The sequence below is a fragment of the Mytilus californianus genome, unplaced genomic scaffold, assembly GCF_021869535.1.
Source record: "Mytilus californianus isolate M0D057914Y unplaced genomic scaffold, xbMytCali1.0.p SCAF_7, whole genome shotgun sequence".
NCBI classification, from domain to species: Eukaryota; Metazoa; Mollusca; class Bivalvia; order Mytilida; family Mytilidae; genus Mytilus; species Mytilus californianus.
Genome location: NW_026262723.1, coordinates 11311126 through 11334948, shown reverse-complemented (window position 1 = coordinate 11334948; position 23823 = coordinate 11311126). Strand labels below are relative to the sequence as shown.

At 32.4% G+C, this 23823-nt stretch overlaps 1 protein-coding gene across 1 annotated transcript; it reads right to left on the bottom strand.

Annotated features, from left to right (window-relative positions):
- Nucleotides 1-5823: 5823 nt before the first annotated feature.
- On the bottom strand, nt 5824-22194 carry LOC127708223 (WAP four-disulfide core domain protein 6A-like; the record flags this gene model as incomplete). The annotated part of the gene is made up of 6 exons (XM_052213067.1): nt 22090-22194; nt 15066-15168; nt 13624-13673; nt 12068-12101; nt 6627-6791; nt 5824-5990 (listed from the first exon to the last, which is right to left on the bottom strand). Coding segments are annotated over exons 1-6 (588 nt in total), but the record flags the coding sequence as incomplete, so codon positions are not given.
- Nucleotides 22195-23823: the final 1629 nt, after the last annotated feature.

Genomic DNA, 23823 nt, shown 5'->3' with positions numbered 1-23823 from the left:
ACACAATTAGATAGGACAACAGTATTTAATTTAATGACCAGAAATTAACAGCTGATCCCTTAAGCTTAGTTTCAACAGATGCTTAGTAGATACAATAGCCTACAATAAAAACTATGGACTTCTATTAGCATATTTTTCAAAATTTTTCCCTGATGTGATTAGATAATGATTGTGGGATTTAGATAAAATTCTAAGATTGAAACCGACTTAAAAATTGTAATGACAAATAAGAAAAATCAATAATACACTGTGATGGTACTTTAATTTTTTTTTGTCAGTGAGTGACTAAAGAAGTATTTCATATGACTTTGTATTCTTAAAGATGTAGCGTATCATTTCGATATTTGCATTTAAAGCCTTCCCCGTAAATGAAAACAGCACGTGATTAGTTTTATGCATCTAATGACTATTTTTCATATAGCATTCATACACTTCTCAATTATGTGACTTACCTAATTGGACTTATAGACGGATTTGTACATACATGAGCAACATTAGGGGCACTACATGTGAAACAGGATCGGCGTACCATTCTGAAAAACAAGAGTTCACACCCCTGGTTTTTTGTGGGGTTCGTGTATCTCAGTCCCATTTTTCTATGTTGTGTTTTGTATACTGTTGTTTGTTTTTTCGTTGTTTATCGGGGTTTTTTTTGTCATGGAATTGTTAGTTTGTTATCAATTTTTTAAATTTATAGAAATGAAAAATTGTTTTGTCCATGCAAGGTCGTGCTTTTTACATGTTTTCATTGGGAAGTCTACTGGAAATATAAACAATAATTTGACTAATGAGTTAAATGTCCCCTTAGAATTCTGGGAAGGCTTTGAATGCAAATATCGAATTGGTATCTTCACTTTTGTATAGGATATGCTACTTCTTTTAAAAAACAAAAGGCAATGGAAATTCTACTTTAGTCACTCACTGAAAAAAAATTAAGGTACCATTACAGATTATCTGAGAAATCTGTATAATTTTCTGTTTGAATTTTTTCCTTCAGTTATATAACTTTACACAATTATATTTCGTCTTGACTCACATAGCCATATAACATGAATGTCATCCCAACCCCGAAATAGTGTAGAGAAATAAAGCAAATGTGACCACTTGCATCTTTTTAAATCTTTACAGCAACATCATTTTTCAAATATGACTTTTAATATTTTGATGAAAAAAGTAAAATAACAAAAATACCGAACTCCAAGGGAAATTCAAAACGGAAAGTCCTTTTTAAATTTGCAAAATCAAAAGCTCAAACACACCAAACGAATGAAAAACAACTGTCATATACATCTGCTGACCAAATACAAAATATAAAAAGTACACCTACATATCAAGAGAAAATGCGGAAATGCATTTGCATTGCAACATCTTGTTTTATGGTTGTTCACCTTTACATTTGATTGAATTAATACCTGAATCTGATTTATAGATTATACTTTTGATACAATATTTAAGGCCACATAAAAAAATAAACTGTATTGCCTTAACTGGTAAATTATAATTGTTTATTGTTATATAAATCCAAATTATCTTACTTTCGGGGTCTATCATATAAAAAACCCATAATTCTAAGGGGATATTTAAAACTCATTAGTCGAAGAGAAACTTACAACTCCATGGAAAAACAACGAAAATCCATGGAAAAAAAAACGAAAGACGACAGAAATGGAGAAAAGTCCATAAAATACTACTGGTAAAAGATAAAGACAAAGCAATACGAACGAAACCAAAAACTTGGGTTAGGAAGGGTAAGCAGATACTTCCTCACTAGTTTTTCCAGTCATTGTAAACAACAATTCCAGGATGGGTCCATCTCGGTACGAGTCTCGTTCGGTGATGTCATAAGCAAGGAAAATATGAAACGATTGTAGATACGATCATATGATCATCAGTGACAAATATATTGCAAAACGATCAGCCAACTCGTGATCGCGTCTGTTAGCCGTTCGTAGGGACAAATTTACCATTTGGAACCACTGGGTCAGTAGATTCTGTTTAAGCAGCAATCCTCTATCAAGAACATCATGATAGGAAACCCAAGCTCTGAAATATCATTTCAACTGGGAGGTCAATACACAATATGTGGGAATGTTGTTTTATCTCCGGAGATGTTACGTTCAAGAGTTGGAAGCTTAAATCCTCCATTTTATCGTAAAGTTTTTTCAAGAAATTAGGCATCCTTAACTGTATCTATGGAATCCTTTATTCCAAGTTTGCTGGATTAGATGCATTCAACATAGTCGTCAAACTTTGAATAATGAAGTGAGAACACCTCATCTATACGTAAACATGGTAAAGCAAAGGATAAAGCTAGCTACATATCTTTCTTCCTCTGAAGCTACGTTATGAAATTTGTCCCATAAGAATAAAGGAATAAGTCGGCAAGAAGAGGATCACATTTTGTTATCATAGAAATACTGATAGTTTGTTGAAAAGCACGTTATCTAACAAACATGGTGCCAATAAAAAGAAATAAAGCATCTTTGTAATGTCAGTTTCAATGAATTTTTTGTTTGAATGAGAGTGTTTTATTTTACAAAGTATGATTTATTCCACCCAAAACAAGATATTTGTATCTTCGTCGGATATTGTTCTCTCTTTCAGTCTTTCAGTTCAAAATTTGGAATTCTATAGTGTAAATGACAGAGGTGTCAAATGGGGTGATAATTTTGCAAGAGGAAAGAGATGAAGGTTGTACATGTTGTATGTACTCTAAAAACCGTTTTTAGTATCTACATCTGATTTACATGGCTTCCAGAATACTCAATTGTAATGTGACTTTAAAACCTGGCTTTATTTGCTGAATGGATGTCAATATTTGGTAAAGAGGTTTCGTAGATCAAGTGACAAGACTTAGCATTATAACGTTGTTTGTAAGGATAATTGTGCATTTTTGTACCCACGAGAGTGAAGGAAGATCAAGTTCTTCATCATCTTTGGTTGAAATACAAAGAGAAAGGTACTATAAACTGTGTGAAATAGAATTTAGGAATCTCAAAACCGCCAAAAAAGTGTTTACTTTTCAAAAACACACATATATAACTTTTATGAATCTAGATTCTGCCATGCCTCCATACTTTTTTAAGTAAACATATTTGCCTGAACTCAGAGTAAATTGTGTGATTTAAACACGGTTATACTTGCCAATTCCTTCCGATTAACCTTGATGTACAGCTGCTCGTATCTTCTTTTTTTTTATTTTGTCTCAACACATTCTTTTAAAAGATTGAATTACATTATTCAATACATTTTTTTCTTCTCATCTCATTAAACTTTCTTTTTTGTATATATTTCCGTCTCCTTTTTCGTTTTTTATGTTGTGTTTGTTTTTTTTTTTTTATAATATTTAAAATGATAAGTGTTTGTTTTATTTCATTTCTGACCTTTAAAATTTCTGACCTTTAAAATTCCCGACCTTTAAAATCAATTTCCATATAATATTTCTATCATCATGATCATAACTTTCGTTGATAGATTTCTTAATTAGAATATTTTTTTTATTTACGTCCTTATTTATTTAACATGTCTTAATTTGAGTTTTATGACATGATTGATTTTCAGATCATGTATTACTTATATTACTTAAATACAAACTATATCTAACTCAATTTTAACATCAATACAGCTTTTCCTTTTAAAGTTTTATATCTTTTATATCGAGATTCGCTACATAATGTAAAGTGTGAATTAACCTTTTGTTTAAAACTAACCTTCGACAGTGATAGCATAATCATGGTTTACGCGTAATGAAGTAATAGGGCACCAACCATTTATTGATATATTTTTTTAGTTATGAAAAATATTCTAAAATCAAATACGTTATTCTCTTCAAAATAACTGACATTTTGTGATTGTTTGATCGTGCGACAAATGTGAAATTTAACATGCTTAATTCAGAAGAATGGTGATGTGGAATGTAACCTTTTATTTATTATTGACTTACAAAGTAATACATTTGTTAATTTCGGTAGCCAACATGTGGAAATGTTAACTTTAAACTAAATTCCTACTTTATTAATTGTATTTCTTGCTATCTAATTGGATTATTTATTGCATTATAAGCATAAGATAAATATCTTACTTTCAACCTTTTCTATGTAAAGTGTGTTACACAGTTTTATAGTCTGTTTTTTTAACTAAACCTGTGCAGCATAATACCTCAATAAAAAGTAAGAAAAAAGTAAAATCACAAAAATACTGAACTGAAAATTCAAAACGGTAAGTCCCTAATAAGTTTGCAAAATCAAATGATAAAACACATCAAACGAATGGATAACAAATGTTATATTCCTGATTTGGTACAGGCATTTTCAAATGTAGAAAATGGTGGATTGAACCTGGTTTTATAGGGCTAAACCTCTCACTTGTATGACAGTCTCATAAAGTATGTTTGTATGGTTATTATTCTGATCGCTTCTATCGCAACTCCAAAAAAAGGAAACAACAAACACAGCATGTTTTATATCTTGATTTACATCTCGAAGTTCATAAGGAACGGATTATAAATTGATTTTCCGCAATATGTATATCATTTTAATTTCCCATTTGAGAAAATTTGATTTATGTGAAGCAATATTTTAGATGCACCTGCATTTTGAGTACACATACCCATTTTAAGACCGTATTATATGGTGTCTTTTCTTACCATCAATTGTTTGATAAAAGGTAGCAGTTTACAATGTTCTCTAAATGTAAGTTAATGGCTCTCATTATCAATTGTACATGCATCACGATTTTATGTATCGTTTAAGAATTTTTGTGTTAGGGATGAGCAACACAACGGGTACCACATACGAAGCAGAAAGAATCTGCATTCCCTGCCTGATAAAAAGCAATAACAAATTCTCAGTCCGAAAGTGACGATGCAATAGGAGTCGAAAGAAGCCTTTGTCGATACGTTTTGTTACGACTACTCGGAATTTCATGCGACTGTCATGCAAGTGAGAGATTTAGCTAGCTATAGAACCAGGTTTAATCCACCATTTTCTACATAAGGAAATGCCTGTACCAAGTCAGGAATATGACAGTTATTTTCCATACGTTTGATGTGTTTGAGCTTTTAATTTTGCCATTTAATAAGGGACTTTCCGTTTAGAATTTTTCTTGGAGTTCGGTATTTTTGTTATTTTACTTTCTACATATATATATATATATATATAATATATATATATTAGCAATAAGAATGCTAAATATAAACTGGTCGCCAATAATTTGCTTTTATTGACTGTTCTTTTAGAGTTGGCGAAAGTATTTTGTTACAAACAAACATGTTGGAAGAACTTTTGGAAAGCATGAGCATAAAGAAATCTAATCGACAAACGCCGACCGTCGAAACAGAAGAGTTCCAATACGAAAACAATTGCATGACGCATTGCATTGTTACGCTTCTTTATGAGTTTTCCGTTCAAATTTCAAGTTAGGCAGAGAAAAGGTTAACCAATTTTAAATTATATTTCTTTTAAACTATTTATATCAAAAGTTTTTAGCTGAATTAAAAATTAGACGGAATAAAACATTGAAAAACTTCAAGGTAACACTCATTACACACAGATAAATTTGGTCTTCTCGCTAGCTCTTTTATAATTATTGTCAATGAAAATTCATGTTTTATCCTAAGTTGAGTAACTTTAAAATGAATCTCTAATTACAGTGTCATTTACCGAATAGGCAAATAGACTATTCAATAGAAAAGTTCAACGCATAATCTGATAATTTAATATTTAATCAGTTGTATAGCTTATAAGATCCATAGGATACTTTTTGTTGTTGTTGTTGTTTTTATCCATAGGATACTTTTTGTTTTTTTATTTGTTGTTGCTGTTGTTGTTGTTGTCGTCGTCGTTGTTTAACAGGTTTAACACAGCCATAGTAGCATCCAAGCTTACAGCATTTTTTGCCGGCATGACACGATGAGTCATCCTGGCAGTTTCTGTTTAATTTTCCATAACAATGCGGAAATCTGTCTATTGGACACTTTGAGGGTATAGTCACTGGATAAAAAGCATGTACTAGTATAAGACTTAAAATCAGTGCATTACAAAATAGAAGCCATAATTATCTTATCTTTAATAGTTAAAATATGTAAACTCACAGTTGTATTTGACTTTTTCAACTTGTTTATAAAATGTTAAACTGCTCGGTGATTTCTTATTGTGGACTTCATATATAGAAATAAGAAGTTGTGGTATGAGTGCCAATGAGACAACTCTCCATCTAAGTCACAATCTGTAAAAGTAAACCATTATAGGTCAAAGTACGGCCTTCAACACGGAGCCTTTGTTAACACCGAACAGCAAGCTTTAACGGGCCCCAAATGACTAGTGTAAAACAATTCAAACAGGAAAACCAACGGTCTAATATGGCGACCTGGTGATGTCTCTTTGATAAACCTGTAGTGTCTCATGGATGTTGTGTCATTTACATACTACCACTACGTGTCGTTTTGATGTTTATTTTTTACAGATGAACATCTTATGGTAACCTCGTGGTGTCTTTGTAGTTCACGTGTAATGTATCATTGGTGTTGTATCATTGAGGTATATATCTCCTTTGACCTTTTTATGATGTTTATAGTTATTTTAACAATGCGATTAGTTTCTGTTACGTTAAATTTATATATGAAATACCTCCTTTTGTGCACGTGCTAATACATTCTTCCTGGGTATTGAACCTATTTCCATTACCTCGGCAACCACCATATGCAAACTCTAAACATTTTCCCGAGTTTAAATCGTAATAATATCGAACGTAGATTCCTCTACAAGGTCCTAGATCTTTAGGCAGGATACACACTGCAGGTGAAAGCATAAGCATTGTTATTGCAATTTTAAAGATGGCCGGGTATAATTATGTAATATGTCATTTACTTAATTGTTTTCCGTTTTATTGCCATGCTGTTGTAGGTTTGTCTGCGACTTATGAGCTTTGATATCCCATTAGTTTCTCCTGTTTCTCTTTTTACCTAATTTGTTTTAATATTGTTTGACTTTATTGAAACCTTTAAATCAGAAAAAATTTTGATCCAGATCCAGTGTCCACGCATTGCTTCCAGTGATCTGACATCTCTTCATTTTACTTTCTGTTCTGGAAATGATTAATGCTGCAAATGCAATTTTAAGCATCAAATTTTGAATGTGATCATCATTACGACAAAACCAGATGATTTCGAATGAGCTTTGAAACAGAAAGTAGAACTGTGCAAAGTTGCAAAGTGTGGACACAAGATCTGTATGAAGACAATAAGATTTGCATTTTGGTAAATAGAGATGACACGACGGGTGCCACTTGTGGAGCAGGATCTGCTAAACCTTCCGGAGCACCTGAGATCACCCCCAGTTTTTGGTGGGTCCGTGTTGCTCAGTCTTTGGTTTTTTTTTTTTGTGTTGTTTTGTGTACTGTTGTTTGTCTGTTTGTCTTTTTCTTTTTTAGCCATGTCAGTTTATTTTTGAATTATCAGTTTGAATGTCTCTTTTGTATCCTTTGTCTCTCTATCTATTGTGGAAAAAAACTTAAATGTATACACTAAGCATTTTCTATCACAGATGAGATTTCACAGTTAATACATTTAAAATTAATTGGCAGTGTGTTTAAGAAACAGGCAAATTCCTAAATTTCCAAATCATAACATGTTTGGAGTATTCATCTCATCCACAAAATAAAATGTCTTTAGTCAATAAAAATTGAAATGTATAATTACATTTGTTTAAAATTATTGCAGTAAAATGTATTGGCACTTCGATGTTCTATTTGTTTTATTATATATTCTTTGTAAATTCAGCCAATTTCCATTGCAATTAATTTGCATTTATTTTACCAGAAAAGCACAATCACAATGATTGTAAAGATAAATACGATAGCGTTTGACATATTTAGCCGAACAGATTTATCATTTTTACATAATTTAATTCATTGTATGCTGGTTCATATTCTGGACGCCAGTCTTTGCTCCTTTCTAATATAATTCACAAACAAAAAACAAATATGAAGCTTAGAAATGGAAAAATATTAAATACTAAACTCGTTCAAAGGGTATCTACACGTCTCAATCTTCAAAATCGCTTATCTAAAAATACTACCATCGCTAACATTTTTAACAATAAAAATCGTGGTTACCCTTTTATCGATAAGTGTCATGCCAAAAAATGACTTACATGTCCCCGTCTTTCCACCAACATTACGGTAAGGTCCACGTTTAATGGTCGCACATTTTCTTTAAATTTTAAAACTGATATAACTTGAAAAACAAACAGTATAATTTATTTACTCACATGAAACAAACCGGGATGCGGTATTCAGTACGTAGGTGAAACTGGACGATATTTATCTAAACGCACTCAAGAACATCTGTATCGTTTTAAAAGACCCAATAAATTCAAAAGTATCATTTATCAACACCTTAAGAAGCACAATCATCCTATTAAATATTTAGCTGTTCAACCTTTAGAAGTAGTAAATAAGCAGCCTGGTGAATCTCATTCAAAGTTTGTACGATCGCGGAAAATAATTGAATTAAATTGGATTAAAAAATTACAGACAGTCTACCCTCTCGGTCTTAATGATAATATCATGGGAATTGGTAATATATCAAGAACCGATTCTGTTAACATTTTAGATATAGTTTTTAAAACTGTTCGTAAAAACCGTTCTCATGGTCGTAGAAAAAATCGCAATCAAAGAAAATTTCGGACCAATCATACCAATATTTCGGACCTAATTTCTATTTCAAAAAACAACGGCAGACATTATCTGTTAACAAAGCTCTGTTCATTACCGGTTAATAAGTTAAAAAATATTTTAGAGGATTGCAACACAATTTCATATAGCAGTCATAAGTATGAAATCGTTCAAATTATAATGGCATATTGTTATTCTAAACTGTTTCCCAAAATTGATCGCCCTGAAGATCATAAAAAACAGTTTATTAAAATAAAGTCTGTCAATAAAGGTTTTGATTTTGTAAATATTGCCGGTATTTTTAACGACCATTCTGTTAGAGAACAAATTCCGGGATATTTTGATAATACTGAGCTCCCTCTTATTTGTTATATTTACAAGAAATCTACTCGGAAATTTGTGTTTAATTATAGCCAATTGTGTAAAAATGTTAATATCAGTGAAAATACACCTACTTCATGTAATTGCAGTAATTCCGAATACATTTATGGACCCATTTCCCATGTTTTAACAGGAGATCTTAACATCGTTCAAGACCGAGAGTTAAAATCATTCCTCAGTAAAGGACCTAAATATCGTCCCCCGTCAATTATAAATTGGAATGAGTGTCGTAATATCATCCACGACTCACTCCATACTTACTGTTTGAAATGGATAAAACGGGAAAAAGCTGACAAAAAATCTTTGGACTCTTTTTTTAAATCAGTAATGAACATAGTTGATATACGTATTCAACATTTTAAAGAACATTTTACTCTTAACAATAACTACAATAAACCTATTTCTCGTATCAAACATAAACTAAAAGAACTAGCCAAGGAATTTGTTTTTGTCCCGGCCGATAAAGCTGCTAATAATATTATTATTGTTTGACGTAAATTTTACATTGAGGTTCTGAAAAAAGAAATCACCAATTCACCAACATTCCAACCGACTCCATTTTCAGAAAACGACATCTGTAACAAACATAAACTTTTAGCTACCGCTCTACAAGCAGAACCAAATACAATGAAAGTCCCAACTATGTATTGGCTTCCGAAGCTACACAAAACACCTTACAAATATAGATTCATTTCGTCTTCAAGCCATTGTTCCACTACTACATTGTCTATTCTTCTTACCAGTACACTTGGTACAATCAAAAACCTGATGATAAATTGTTCAAATAAGGCCTTCGAAAATAGTGGAATTAATTACTTTTGGAGTGTCAAGAACTCGTTGGAAGTCTCACTTTCTCATTAAGAAAAAATTCACACACCTATTTAAATGGGCATTTAAAAAGTCAGAATGTGAATATATATGTTCAAACTCTTTTAGGTCATTTTTTAGTAGCAATAAACAAAAAAACTATGTCAATTGGACATGCTTTGATACTATATATGCCCTTGAATTTTTACTAGATAACATTTTTGCTCGCTTTGGAGATTCCGTATATCGTCAGGTTATCGGAATTCCAATTGGGACTAACTGTGCACCACTTATTGCGGACCTTTTTTTGTATTGCTATGAGTTACAATTTATGACAAAAACCAGCAAAGACCCATCGAAACAACATCTGATAAACAAATTTAATAATACTTTTAGATATTTGGATGATATTTTGGCTCTCAATAATGACGACTTCAGTATGTATACTAAAGAAATTTATCCTGTTGAACTTACTTTAAATAATGCTAATACTAACAATGACCACTGCTCTTTCCTCGATCTTGATATCTATATCATTAATGGAAAGCTTAATACTAAAATATATGATAAAAGAGATGATTTTTCATTTCCTATCGTTAATTATCCATTTTAAGATGGTGACGTTCCCTTGTCACCATCTTACGGTGTTTATATATCTCAACTTGTACGATTCGCTCGTGTATTTAACAATGTTTTAGATTTTAACGAGAGAAATTTATGTATTACTGAAAAATTATTACACCAGGGTTTTCGATATCACAAACTAGTCAAAACATTTACTAAATTTTATCATCGGTATAAGGACATCATTCGTAAATATAGCTCAACATGCAGACTTCTTATACGTTCAGGTATTTCACATCCAATTTTTTATGGAAATATTCTTTATAAAGCACAAAAATGTCAGTATTCACCTCTGAAGCTAACAAAACCTTTAAATAGACTTATTAAGAAGGGATATAGTTACGATACTGTTGTCAGGTCATTAAAGATTGCATATTTTGGTGTTAATATTGATTCACTTATAGGGTCTTTGCATCGGCACTAAACACATTTATTTAAAAACCAGTTGTTGGCATGACACGGGTTATGTTCTTCTCATATATGTTATGATGGTATGATACTAAACCCCTAACGGGAAGGATTGTGCCTGATATTCATATGATGAAGACATAATCTTTCAATCAGTTTAATTGAAATCTGGAGCTGGCATGTCAGTTAACTGCTAGTAGTCTGTTGTTATTTATGTATTATTGTCATTTTGTTTATTTTCTTTGGTTACATCTTCTGACATCAGACTCGGACTTCTCTTGAACTGAATTTTAATGTGCGTATTGTTATGCGTTTACTTTTCTACATTGGCTAGAGGTATAGGGGGAGGGTTGAGATCTCATAAACATGTTTAGCCCCGCCGCATTTTTGCGCCTGTCCCAAGTCAGGAGCCTCTAGCCTTTGTTAGTCGTGTATTATTTTTAATTTTAGTTTCTTGTGTACAATTTGGAGTTTAGTATGGCGTTCATTATCACTGAACTAGTATATATATTTGTTTAGGGGCCAGCTTAAGGACGCCTCCGGGTGCGGGAATTTCTCGCTGCATTGAAGACCTGTTGGTGACCTTCTGCTGTTGTCTGTTCTATGGTCGGGTTGTTGTCTCTTTGACACATTCCCCATTTCCATTCTCAATTTTATACAAATACAAATTTCAGATGTAAGCTTCTGGCTCGTGTTTTTTTATTGGATGTCATGCATGTTGTCAGACAATGAAATATGTAGTCTTTCAACCTTTTCTGGCGATGCAGTATTTTAATTAAGTTATTGTACCTTACACAATCATACTTCGTTTGTTTAAACACCCATACAACCTAGGGATATGCCTGAGAGGAAAGGATGGATATGGTACTCCTTAGGCAGACTGGTACTTAAACATTAGATTGTGTTTCAAAATCTGACTATTTTATATAATTTATTTCAATCACTGTAATTTTGTATATTGCAAATTGCAAATCTATTCCTGCCTTTTAACAAAAAATGTAAGATAAAAACAATATACAAAGCTAGACGTCAAATAAATGATGGCGATCCCATCCACCCACAGTTAAATTTTACCTTGCAGGCTTTAAGACGGGATCTAAATCAAGAGCAATTCAAAAGAATCTTAACTATTTGATATAATCAATATCCCATTTTGCTGCAATTTTATACTTACCGGGTGCAATCTCGTGTCTTTCGGGTCTGTGTTTCTGTGTTTGAAAAGGAGATATTTCATTTAGATAAACAATATTTATGTATGCAATAATACTCATATAAAAATAAGGAGATGGGGTATGATTGCCAATGAGACAACTATCCACCAAGGTTAAAATAAAGTGGATGTAAGCAATTATAGGCAACCGTACAGTCTTCAACAATGAGAAAAACTGATACCGTATAGTCGGCTATAAAAGGACCTGACACGAAAATTATGAAAAAATTGATTTGAAAAAACTAACGGTGTAATTTATAGCAAAACAATTAACGACAAACAAATATGACAGACATGAACCAACGACAACCACTGAACTACAGGCTCCTGACTTAGGACAGGCACATAAAAAATGTAGCGGGGTTAAACATGTTTGTGAGTGCTCAACCCTCCCCCTAACCTGAGACAACGGTGTAACAGTGCAACATAAGAACACATTATAAAAATCAGTTGAAAAAGGTTTAACTCCTCAGATCGATACAAAGAAGAAAAACATCAAACATAAACACATGTATCTAAGACTAAAATATCAATCAGTACACATCCAACATCCAATGGATTTAGTGTAAAGACGTCATTAACATTCAGAGAAAAAACATGACCTTGTGCAATGCCAAAATAAAGGTATCTACAGACTGAAGTACCATTAAGGTGCATATATGCCAATTTGTTTTGTAGTTCCAAAAATCTTATTAGAAGCATCATTTATTCATTAGAAAAAGGCGATAGTAGATGCGCACTCAGTCTTAGTCAGGAACCTGTTTCAGTGGTTGTCGTTTGTTGGTGTGGTTCATAAGTGTTTCTCGTATATAGATTAAACCGATGGTTTTCCTGTTTGAATTGTTTTACAATAGTCATTTTGGAGCAATTTATAGCTTGCTGTTCAGTGTGAGCCAAGGCTCCGTGTTGAAGGTCGTACTTTGACCTTTAATTGTTAACTTTTTATACATTGTGACTTGGATGGAGTGTTGTCTCATTGGCATTCATACCACATCTTCTTATTTCTATCATACAAAACGAAGATTCCTAATACAAAAGACATAAGTGTTATCATTCAAAATGAATAATTCAAAAATTCATTATTGCGACCTGGGCTAAAATTTAGAAATACAACACTTAAAATTAATAAAAAAGACAACATAGAAATCTCATGAACAATTCAGACAAAACCGTTCATGGTCTGATTTGCTTGTGGTTTTTGCAACCAAAGATTGGTACAGTTGCACATTTTGAAAAAAAAGTGTGTCATCAAGTCTCATTTGAATCTTTCTGAAACACTGGCGAAATGAACTGAATTGGCTTTAAGTGGGGTTCGTGTTGCTTAGTCTTCATATTTTTACGTTGTGTTTTGTATACTGTTGCATGCTGTTGTTTGTCTTTTGGTCTTTTTTTTTTTCATAACATTGCACCTTTGTCTACTGGCATTTTGAAAACTGGGGTTGTCAAAACCAAAATAAACCTTAATATAAATTTACATCGTAAACTTTCCAGCATAGAATTAGGTCAACAAACAAACTTACAACAATGTTAACACATTCATTTCCGCATTCTTTTGTGCAGCAAATCTGACCTTGAAAATAAATTTATAACGAATAAAGAAAATATCAAAATCAACAAATTAGCGTAAGCATGTTTTTTTTTTTATTAGTTTTGATGTTGTCAATATGAAAAACTATACTCGATCATGTGTGCAGTAAAATGTACACCAGAACACTACAATGCACTAGTCACAGTATTTTGTTTTCGTAACAAAAGATCCGAGAATATTCTGTTAACATTGCTGGATAAAAATAACACATTTTGTGAATACAAAGCGTACAAGCAATAGTAATAGACTAAAAAGATCGGGCGTTCGTTAACTAATAAGTTTATCAAAGCTGTCTCGTATACCTTTATTAGACACATCATTTTCTTTGTGCTGATATAAATGCGATTGACATATATACTGATGATCACCGGCTTTCAAATGTTAAGTTTTTGAGCGTTTAAAGATTCATTTCCCAGTACTGTGGATACCGCTGCTGGTGGACAGTTATTTCCCGAGGATGTCCACAGCTATGAATGGCATGATCTATAAAGATTACATTCGTAACTTTTCTGTTGATAAAGTATGCAATTGTTTAGAATTCGAAACTATGGATAATACTCCCTTGCGCAAAGCTGTATACGTCGTTTTTTTCATATTTCTACACCAACATCCGCGGCTTTCAATTGGTTTTGTTTTCAGCCTAACTGATGAAAGTTAATCCAAAAAAGCGCTGCTGACACATTAATTTTATCGGGTGAGTTTTCATTTTGTGATTAAAATGAGTTGAGTACACGTCAGACCGTTACTGAACGACAAAAACAACAAGACGACATGTTATATATATAACGTGTACATGCAGTTTTTAAAAATAATCAGTTGTCGTTCTTGTTCCGATCTAACTTTGGTTTGAAGATTTCCATGATGAGATCACTTATAATGTTTGTTTGTTTGTCTTCATATACTAGTAGTTACTTTATAAATACACGTATATATATATAGATTCTTACATTGATACCAGTGGATTATCGGATTTATCCAATCGAAATAGTTAAATTATCAATTTTAAAGTCCGAGCCTCGGCGAGGACTTTAAAATTTATAATTTAACTATCGAGATTGAATAAATCCGATAATCCACGAGTAACTATGTAAGAATCTGTTTCTCTAATGATTAAAAAATTAAATTTTAATGTTTTTTATACGAAAATCCCCTTCGAGTGCCTTCCACATTTCACAAAGTTGTCAATTTCATTAACACCTGTTAGCATATTTTGATTCATTCAGTTAGCTGATTAAGGTTATGACCCTTAAACTCATCCAATCATCTTCTGAGATCACCGGCAACCACACGTTGATTAAATTTGTTTATACAATGAGTGCAGAAAGGTATAAATTGTCAAAGAATTAGAGAAACATATTTATTAATTATACCTACCTTTTCCACATTCATGATCTTGGTGGCATTGATTAAAATGATGTATGCATCTGATATCTGGATTTAAAGCTGGACATCTGCTCTTACTTCTACCATAAGATGCCTAAAAATACATATTGTGTTTATTATTGTTTTAAAAACTCGTTTGTTTAAGTGTACTAAGCATTCTTTTTTATTTCTGTATCAAATTATAAAGTTAATTTGAATATGATTTGACCTTTCGCTTGTCTGATATATAATTCGTCTAAATAACAGCCCAACAATGTTAGATCTGAAAATTTCCCTGGCCGGGATTCGAACACATGCATATATATATATAAAAGTACACTATAAATTCGCATCCACCGTACTACAAATACATAATAGTTCTTCCTCTAATTAATTGGGTTCATGAAATCACAGTCAGTAACTGTAAACATTTCATAACTTATATCTATTAAAATTTCTGAATGTGTAAAATCAAACATTTTCCTGTTTGGTTTTTATCGTGCATTTTTCTTTTAATTTTGCCTTATCGGGTCATTAATTTTCATAAACAAACTAAACATGAATGTCGGGGCCCGTTGTGTAAAGATTTTTCGTATATTCATAGGTATAGAAAAACACAAATTGTCTTACAAATAAATTTCATTTGTACAAGGCTTTAAACCATATAGAATGCAAACCTATGCCAATCATTTGAAGAGGGTTTCGAACATAGCTCAAAGAAAATTCACGATTATATTTCTTTAAGGTTCATCATTACCTTTTGGCAAATATGGCCGTATTTACAACACAAATTGTATTCAGTGTACAGACAAAACTGTGCATCTGGTAAAGTTTTAAGGCATGACAGGAACTAGATAATCAATTCTTAAATGTATTTTATAATTCAGAAAATTATAATCTTTTATTGATTTTGAGATAACTTCTTTTCCTTTCCCAAAAAGGTGCAAAAATAAACTAAGTATGGAAAAATGTTTGAGATGCTCCCTTGTGTAATAATTTAAGTGAGTTGTTTAAATTGACATGGACAATAGATGAACAATAGATACCTGCACAAAAGAAGTGAGTTAAACTGTGTAAATAAGTGGACCGTATCAAATGAAATTCAGGTGTTTGTATATTTTGGCACTCCTGTTGAAACGAAAAAAGGGATCTCAAAATCAAGTTACGTTTTAAATTTTCTGAAATATAAACTGTTACATGAAATTTAATTATCTATTAATGCCATGCTTTAAAACTAAAACTGATACACAGGTAGATTACAAAAAGTAAAAACAAAGACGAGCCAAGTCTGGGTGCGTTTGATTTGTCCGACATTACAAATTCACAACAAACATTTCCATTAAGCAATAATATGAATGGTCAACCTTACATGAACAATAACACTAATTTTTACAACAGGTCCATGCCTATGATGTCATCGGCTTTTGTAACTTCGCCCACGCAGCAATTCCAAAACGGGCAATATATGCTCTGCCCCACACCAACGCAAGCGGTCCCGGCAACCCCACAATGGGCTACCAAACTGTTATCGAGATTCGAAGTTATGTCAGTTAAAATGAATAGTATTGATGATCGAAATAAAATGCGCAGTTAGCAGTGTTGATTATCAATTGAGTGAAATGAAAGGTTATATAAATAAACTTTCCAAACGTGCACTTGATGTATAAACAAGCCAAAACTGTATAGCCAAATCATTTAATGAAAACGTTAAAATGCATGAGAAAACAAACAAAAAGATAGAATTTGATATTAAAAAACTTGCATCAGAGTGTGAAGCCTTGCGCAATGATATGATATCCATTAAGTGTGACTCTAAAAACTTGTCAGATTCAAAGGTCAACCTTCAGAAAATTGTCAAAGCAAATGAAAAACTCAACAATGATCTTGAATCTATCAAGTGTGAATCCATGCGCGATAATTTACTTTTTTCATGGAATAAAGGAAAGTGAAAGAGATTGTGTTATTATCATTAAAAACATTGTGAAAACAATCTAGAAATTGATGATGAATTAAACATAAAACTGCCTTTCGTCTAGGTAAAACAATGAGGTAGTGAGTCAAAATGAGGGCCAGGAAAGTATACGGCCTATATTGGTAAAATTCAGTGATAGACAGAAACGGGGCGGTGTTCGTAAAAGGAGTTACAAGTTGAAAGGTTCGACTATTTCAATTACGGATCAATATCTAAAATCTGTTGTGGGAAAGAGGAAATCACTCCCTATCTTAATAAAGCTCGTGATTCAGATGTAAAAGCAGTGCTTATTATGGATAAATTGTTTATTGGAGGTGTATTCTATTCAGGTGGCCCAATAGATGTTGCTATTGAAAATGCGAAAAGGGAAAAATTAAATGTATCTAGTGATACAGGAAATGTTTTACATAAAAGTTAAAATCATGATGGTGCCGATGTCATGAATGAAAATGGAATCGTCGGATTTTTAATTACAAATTTAATGTTTATCTTGGAAAATAAATGGTGGTTTTGAAGAAAAAATTAAAGATGAGAAATTTAAAAATTTTATTTGTACTTATTATATTATGTTTTTATCAGAATGTTGGATCAATAATACATGTGATATTGAAATTGATGATTTTGTGTGTAAATCTATCCCTTTATCTAGAAAAAAGTATAATCAAGGGTGTGGTATGTATGTAATGATAAGAAAAATATTATCACCATATGTTAAAATAATTGACATTTCATATGAAACACTGATTTGGATAAAGATAGCTAAAGAAATGACTGGATGTGAAAGTGACTATTTAATTGCAAATCTATATATACCACCACAGAACTCATCCTTTTATAGGATTCATAATTGTGATTTATTTTGTGAGCTTGAATCTCAAATGATACATTACTTAGCTGAATGTCCAAATGTTTTTGTTGTTGGTGATTTCAATGCTAGAACTACTAATATGAATGATTTTGTACAAATTGATAAATTACATGATAGTATTTTAGATAGGGTTGGTGATTTGTTTACATATGTTGCTGACGAGGCTTTGTCATGCCGTAATAACCCAGATGCAGGAACTAACGACTATGGAACAAAACTACCAAATTTGTGTAAGAGCAGTGGACTTAGAATTATAAATGGGCGTCACCCTGATGGACTTTCAGATGATTTTACATACAGCGGCACAAGAGGTATGAGTGTAAACGACTACTTGTTAGCTAAGCCAAATAACATTGGAAAAGTTTTAAAATTTATTACAAGTAATTTTACCACATACAGTGATCATGCACCCCTACATGTTCAATTTAAAACTGACTTTTCTATGCAATGCAATGATATCAATTCACATTTAATGGTGAAGAATCTCAATTTTATAAATGGAATAATGAATTTAGGGACTAATGTTATAATGCCCTACTAGTTAATGCGGATGATTTTAGTTCAACAATAGATAACATGGACATATTGTCTCAGGATGGTATGGACTTGTGCGTAAATAACTTCACTCAGTGCTTAGCAAATGTGACAGCTCCTTTCTTTAAACAAATGCCAAAAGTAAAATCGAACTTAAAGCGCAAGTGCCAAACACAGAGAATAAATACTGATAAACCATGGTTTTACCAGAAGTGTAAAGAGCTATATGCTGAATACTGTAAAAGATTACATACTTTTAACTGTAAAAACACATATAATAGTCATATTGATTTGCACAGTGCCAAAAAAGGTTATAAGAATTATGAATGTACGCTCAAACGTAGTTACAAACGACAGGAAGGCTATATGTTGTGTAAACTAAAGAAAGACAATCCAAGAAAATTTTATGCATTATTTAGGAAAAAAAAATCAGAGGAAATGTGATTTAAACATTACTGACTTTTTTGAATATTTCAAAGAACTTGTATCAAGTGTGCCGATTAGCAACAATAGACTTGAAATGATTAAAAACGACTGTGTTTTGATGAGTTAGATGCAGATATTACTGCTGATGAAATTTTAAAGGCAATTCATGAACTTAAAAGTGACAAAAACCATGATCCAGACTGTTTGCTGAATGAATTTTTCATTGAATACAATGATTTTATTATGCCTCATTTATGTACTATTTTTAACGCCGTATTAAATAGTGGATATTTCCAATCAGCATGGTCAGATGCTATCTTGGTACCAATTTTCAAATCTGGTGAAGCAAACTATCGTGATATAAGCCTTGTCAGCAACCTTTACACCACAATACTAAATAAAACATTGTTAAATTGTGCAACTCTTAATGATATATTATCTGAAGCACCGTTTGGTTTTCATGATGGTTATAGTACAGTTGATGCTGTTTTTTGTTTATACTCTGTTATTCAAAATACACTCTGTAAAAAAAATAAAAGATTATATTGTTGCTTTGTGACTACTTAAAAGCTTTTGATTCAATTGATCGTTTATGTTTATGGTACAAAATTTCCAAATAAGGTATCAGGGGAAACCTATTAACTGTTTTAAAATCTATGTATAGTAATGTTAGAACCTGTATTAGATTCAATGGGCTAAACTCTGATTACTTTTGTAACAACCTTGGTTTAATGCAAGGGGAAGTCCTTTCTCCTATTTTATTTTCTTTCTATGTGAATGATTTTGAAAATGAATTTATTGCTAATGGCAATTGTGCCTTAGAGTTTTAAGATATAACATAATTTTTGTTGATGTATGCTGATGATATGATTTTGATGTCTGAAACAGTAGAAGGTTTACTGGAAATGTTGAATACTTTGTCAATTTTTCACAGAAAAATGGGGCTTGTCTGTTAATACAATGAAAACAAAAAATTGTTGTATTTCGGAAGGGTGGGATTGTACGGCCTAATGAGACATGGGTCTATAACAATCAAACAATGGATATTGTGGAACAATTTTGTTATTTAGATGTACATGTATTACTGCCTTATAATTGCAAATTTCTTAATACACAGAAACATTGTGCAGAACAAGGTAGAAAAGATATGTTCGGTATGAGGAGAACTACTTCATTTCTATGTTTAAATATTTTTATAGTGCTTAGTCTGTATGATACTTATGTTAGTAGTATATTAATGTATTGGTGCGATATATGGGGAGTACACAAATCTCCTATGATAGAAAAGGTCCATTTAGACTACTGAAAAATGTCATTAAGTGTCAAAAGAACGACCTCAAATGTGTCTACTTTGATTTAGGTAGATTTCCACTGCAATATGAGCGTAATTTTAGAACACTTAAAATCAACTTTTAAGTTAATAAAATTTTTGTCTGGTGAAAACACAAAACCTTCATCAGGAACGCTCAAAGCCGAATATTTGAAAGTGAACTACTGTACCACTAGCGTGTTAACACTGAGTTTGTGAGTTCGAGCCCTGTACGTTGTAGGTGCATTCGACTACAATCTTCAATGACAAGGACTGTCAGTTTTTTCTACCGTAGGTCGGTGGTTCTATTCGGGAACTCCGTCTTACTTCACCCATAAAATCTGACCGCCACGAAAAAACCCAACAGTGTTGATAATGGTGTTAAACACCAAACATCCATCCGTCCATCAAAATGTAATAACGAGTGAACAATTAAACATTGTTTTGTTTAAAGCGGGCGACGTAGAGATAATAATATGGCCATCAAATAAATGTATGGCATCGATTTCAGTATGCACAACAACTTTATAACGCTATGAATCGTAAAGCTGGAAAGCAAAAATGATCAAAATTAAAATGCAACTGTGCAATTTGCGAAATGTTAATTCATTGACAGTAAACATGTTGATCTGTACAGTGAATTACCGTATAAAACTTTGTTTGTGACGTGGCGAATGAGTTTCCGTAGAGTTTTTGCTATGATGTTGAGACAGAATGTAAGGTCGGGGAACTTTTACGTCGTCTTTTTCACTTTTATCTATGTTGCATTTCTCTAGATTATTATAGATTATTAGATTATCTCCCAAGACTTACGTTTTTATTGATAAAGATGATGATGATGGATGGCTGCTTAACGTCCACTGTCAAATTAATATGCATTTTCAGGACGAGAACATGTTAATGTAATATATATATTAATCCTGCTTTGTACTAAACCGACACGCTGAGCCTAATTTTTTTCCTTGCTAGTTAACAATGTAACAGTCCGCAGGAAGAAATGTCACCTAACTCGGACACATTATTCTGACTCCGAGCCCACCAGTCTTTGCTCTTACTCCTTAATGCCGCGTGGTTAGCGGAGAAGCAGTTAATACTAATTCTAAAGTCTTTGGTTTGACCCGGTCGGAGTTCGAACCCACGACCTCCCGTACTCGAGGCGAACACGCTACCAAGAGAACATACATCGAGACAGTTTGTATTGATAAAGGTTACAGCACGTACGTACTAAACTCAATGTAATACATTCATTGTGTGGCCTTGTTGGTGTCTTTGCATTTTTCAGATATATACCTTTTTAAAGCATGCTGAATAATTGAAAAGGGGTCTTTCAGTGTTCTTATAGTATATGAGATAGTCGAATGTTTACTTCTATCGTTATACACGTGAATTGGGCATTTTCATTATTAACGTCAAATATATTATGTTCATTTTACTTATTTTGAACAAGAGTTATTTCCTCTTTGTTGCAATTTTGAAGGTCAACCTGCATAATCAACTTCATAAATTTAAAATTATTTGGTAAGAACTTCAAATTAAACGTATAAAGCTGTGATATTGTAATTTTCAGTAAGCTTGTCGACGTCTCAGTCTGGGTTGTTTTTTTTATCCCTAGTATTCAGCATACTCGGTTGAATGTGTCCTTCCTAATGATCAGTAACTGAACTTGGAAAGTTAATTGATAATGTGCTGTATTAGGTACCTTTTAGGACAACTAGTTAAGGGGTATATAATGTGTTATGAGACATAACTCGTTATATCAAAAAATCGTTTGTAAAAGTCAGTTTCTATAATGATTTTTAAACATTCGAATGAAACAGAATAAAAATAAGCTTAGTAACTTAGAAGCTTAGAATATGTTTATGAAAATAGATAACGAAAACGTGTCGGTGATTTAAGTCAGACTTATGTTTCCTTAAAAGTCACTTACCTGTGCATATTGAAGTGCACAGAACACCAATGCATTGAACAGTATTGCCCAAGCTCTCCTCGGACCCATATTGTTTAGATGGAGCAATAAACTGCATAGAATGGTCCTTTAAACACACAATGTTCATCAAAAGAGGTAACACATTATTTATCCAGTCCGTACAAATTTATCCGATTAATGCATATAATGTTTGGCAATAATGGTAAGTTCAAACAATTATATCACTTTATTTTCTATTTAACTAGTTGCCATTACCAATTGTGTGCATGATAAATTAGAAAATGTTGTTAAAATATTGAAATATTAATCTGCAATATGGGAAAAAATAACCATTTAGTCAAGGTTGATATGGATAATCATGATTATAAGGTGTCACAGAACTTTTTTATGGCGTACTTAGACGTACTTAGGCGTACTTAAACATACTTACGTATCATAATTCATTACTTTTTGTCAATATATTTAAATATTAGCTGGTACAAATTAACATAACTTTACTCGTACAATGTAGGACATTAAACTTCTACATAGAGGTTCAATAAACAGTTTCAACCCGTCAATGACAATACCATCATCTGAACGTATTATTTTAATGGCACTTATAGTAGAAATTCCCAAAAATGAAATTCGAAGTTTGGAATAAAGAGACACATACATGCTGTGCACGTACTCGTACAATGTGCATCGAAAACACAATTCTCCAAATACAGTAACAATTTAGAGAAAATATAAAAATAAGAAGATAAGGTATAATTGCCAATGAAGCAACTCTCCTCCAGAGACCAAATGGCATAGAAGTTAACAACTATAGGTCACCGTATGGACTTCAACAATGAGAAAAACCCATACCGCGTATTCAGCTATATAAAGTCCCGAAATGACAAATGTAAATCAATTCAAACGAGAAAACTAACGGCCTGATTTTAGTAAAAACAACAATGAACGAACTACAAATATCATATACAGCAACAAACGACAACTACTGATTTACAGGCTCCTGACTTGGGATAGGCACATTGATAACGTGGCGGGTTCAAACATGTTTGCGGGCGTCCAACCCTCCCCGTGGGCGTCTACCCCTCGCCCCAACGTTGGACAGTGGTGTAACAGTACAACATATGTACAAACTATAAAAATCAGTTGCTAGGGCCTAACTCATCAGATCGATACAAAACAGAAGAACACAGACCGGGCGTGGCAGTTTACTTGTGCATCCCTTCAACAACAAAAAGATACTAAGTACAGATCTGAGAGTACTCGCTGTTATTGACAATTAGTTCAAAACCAGTAACAAATAATAATAAAAATTCATGTATCTAACACGTCTAAGACTAAAGTATCAATCAGCACACAATCAACTATTTTTTGTCTTTTCGTCGTTTGTTGTCCTGATTTTGTCAGTCTATATTTGATTTATGAGTATTGGTCCTCCCTTTATTATCTTCCGCCTCTCTTTTGATTTATAAGCATTGGTTCTCCTTTAGAATCTTCCGCCTCTCTTTAAAAGGAATCCAGATCATAAAAATTAATGAATGTTAACAGAGATAGAATGTGCACCATATGTTAGACTCAAAATTCATCAGTGAATTCAACTCGGTAGTTAACGGAAATAGAAAGTGAACCGTATGTTACACTCAATATTCATCAGTGAATTCAACTCTGTAGATAACAGAGATAGAAAGTGCACCGTATGTTAGACTCAATATTCATCAGTGTATTCAACTCGATAGTTAA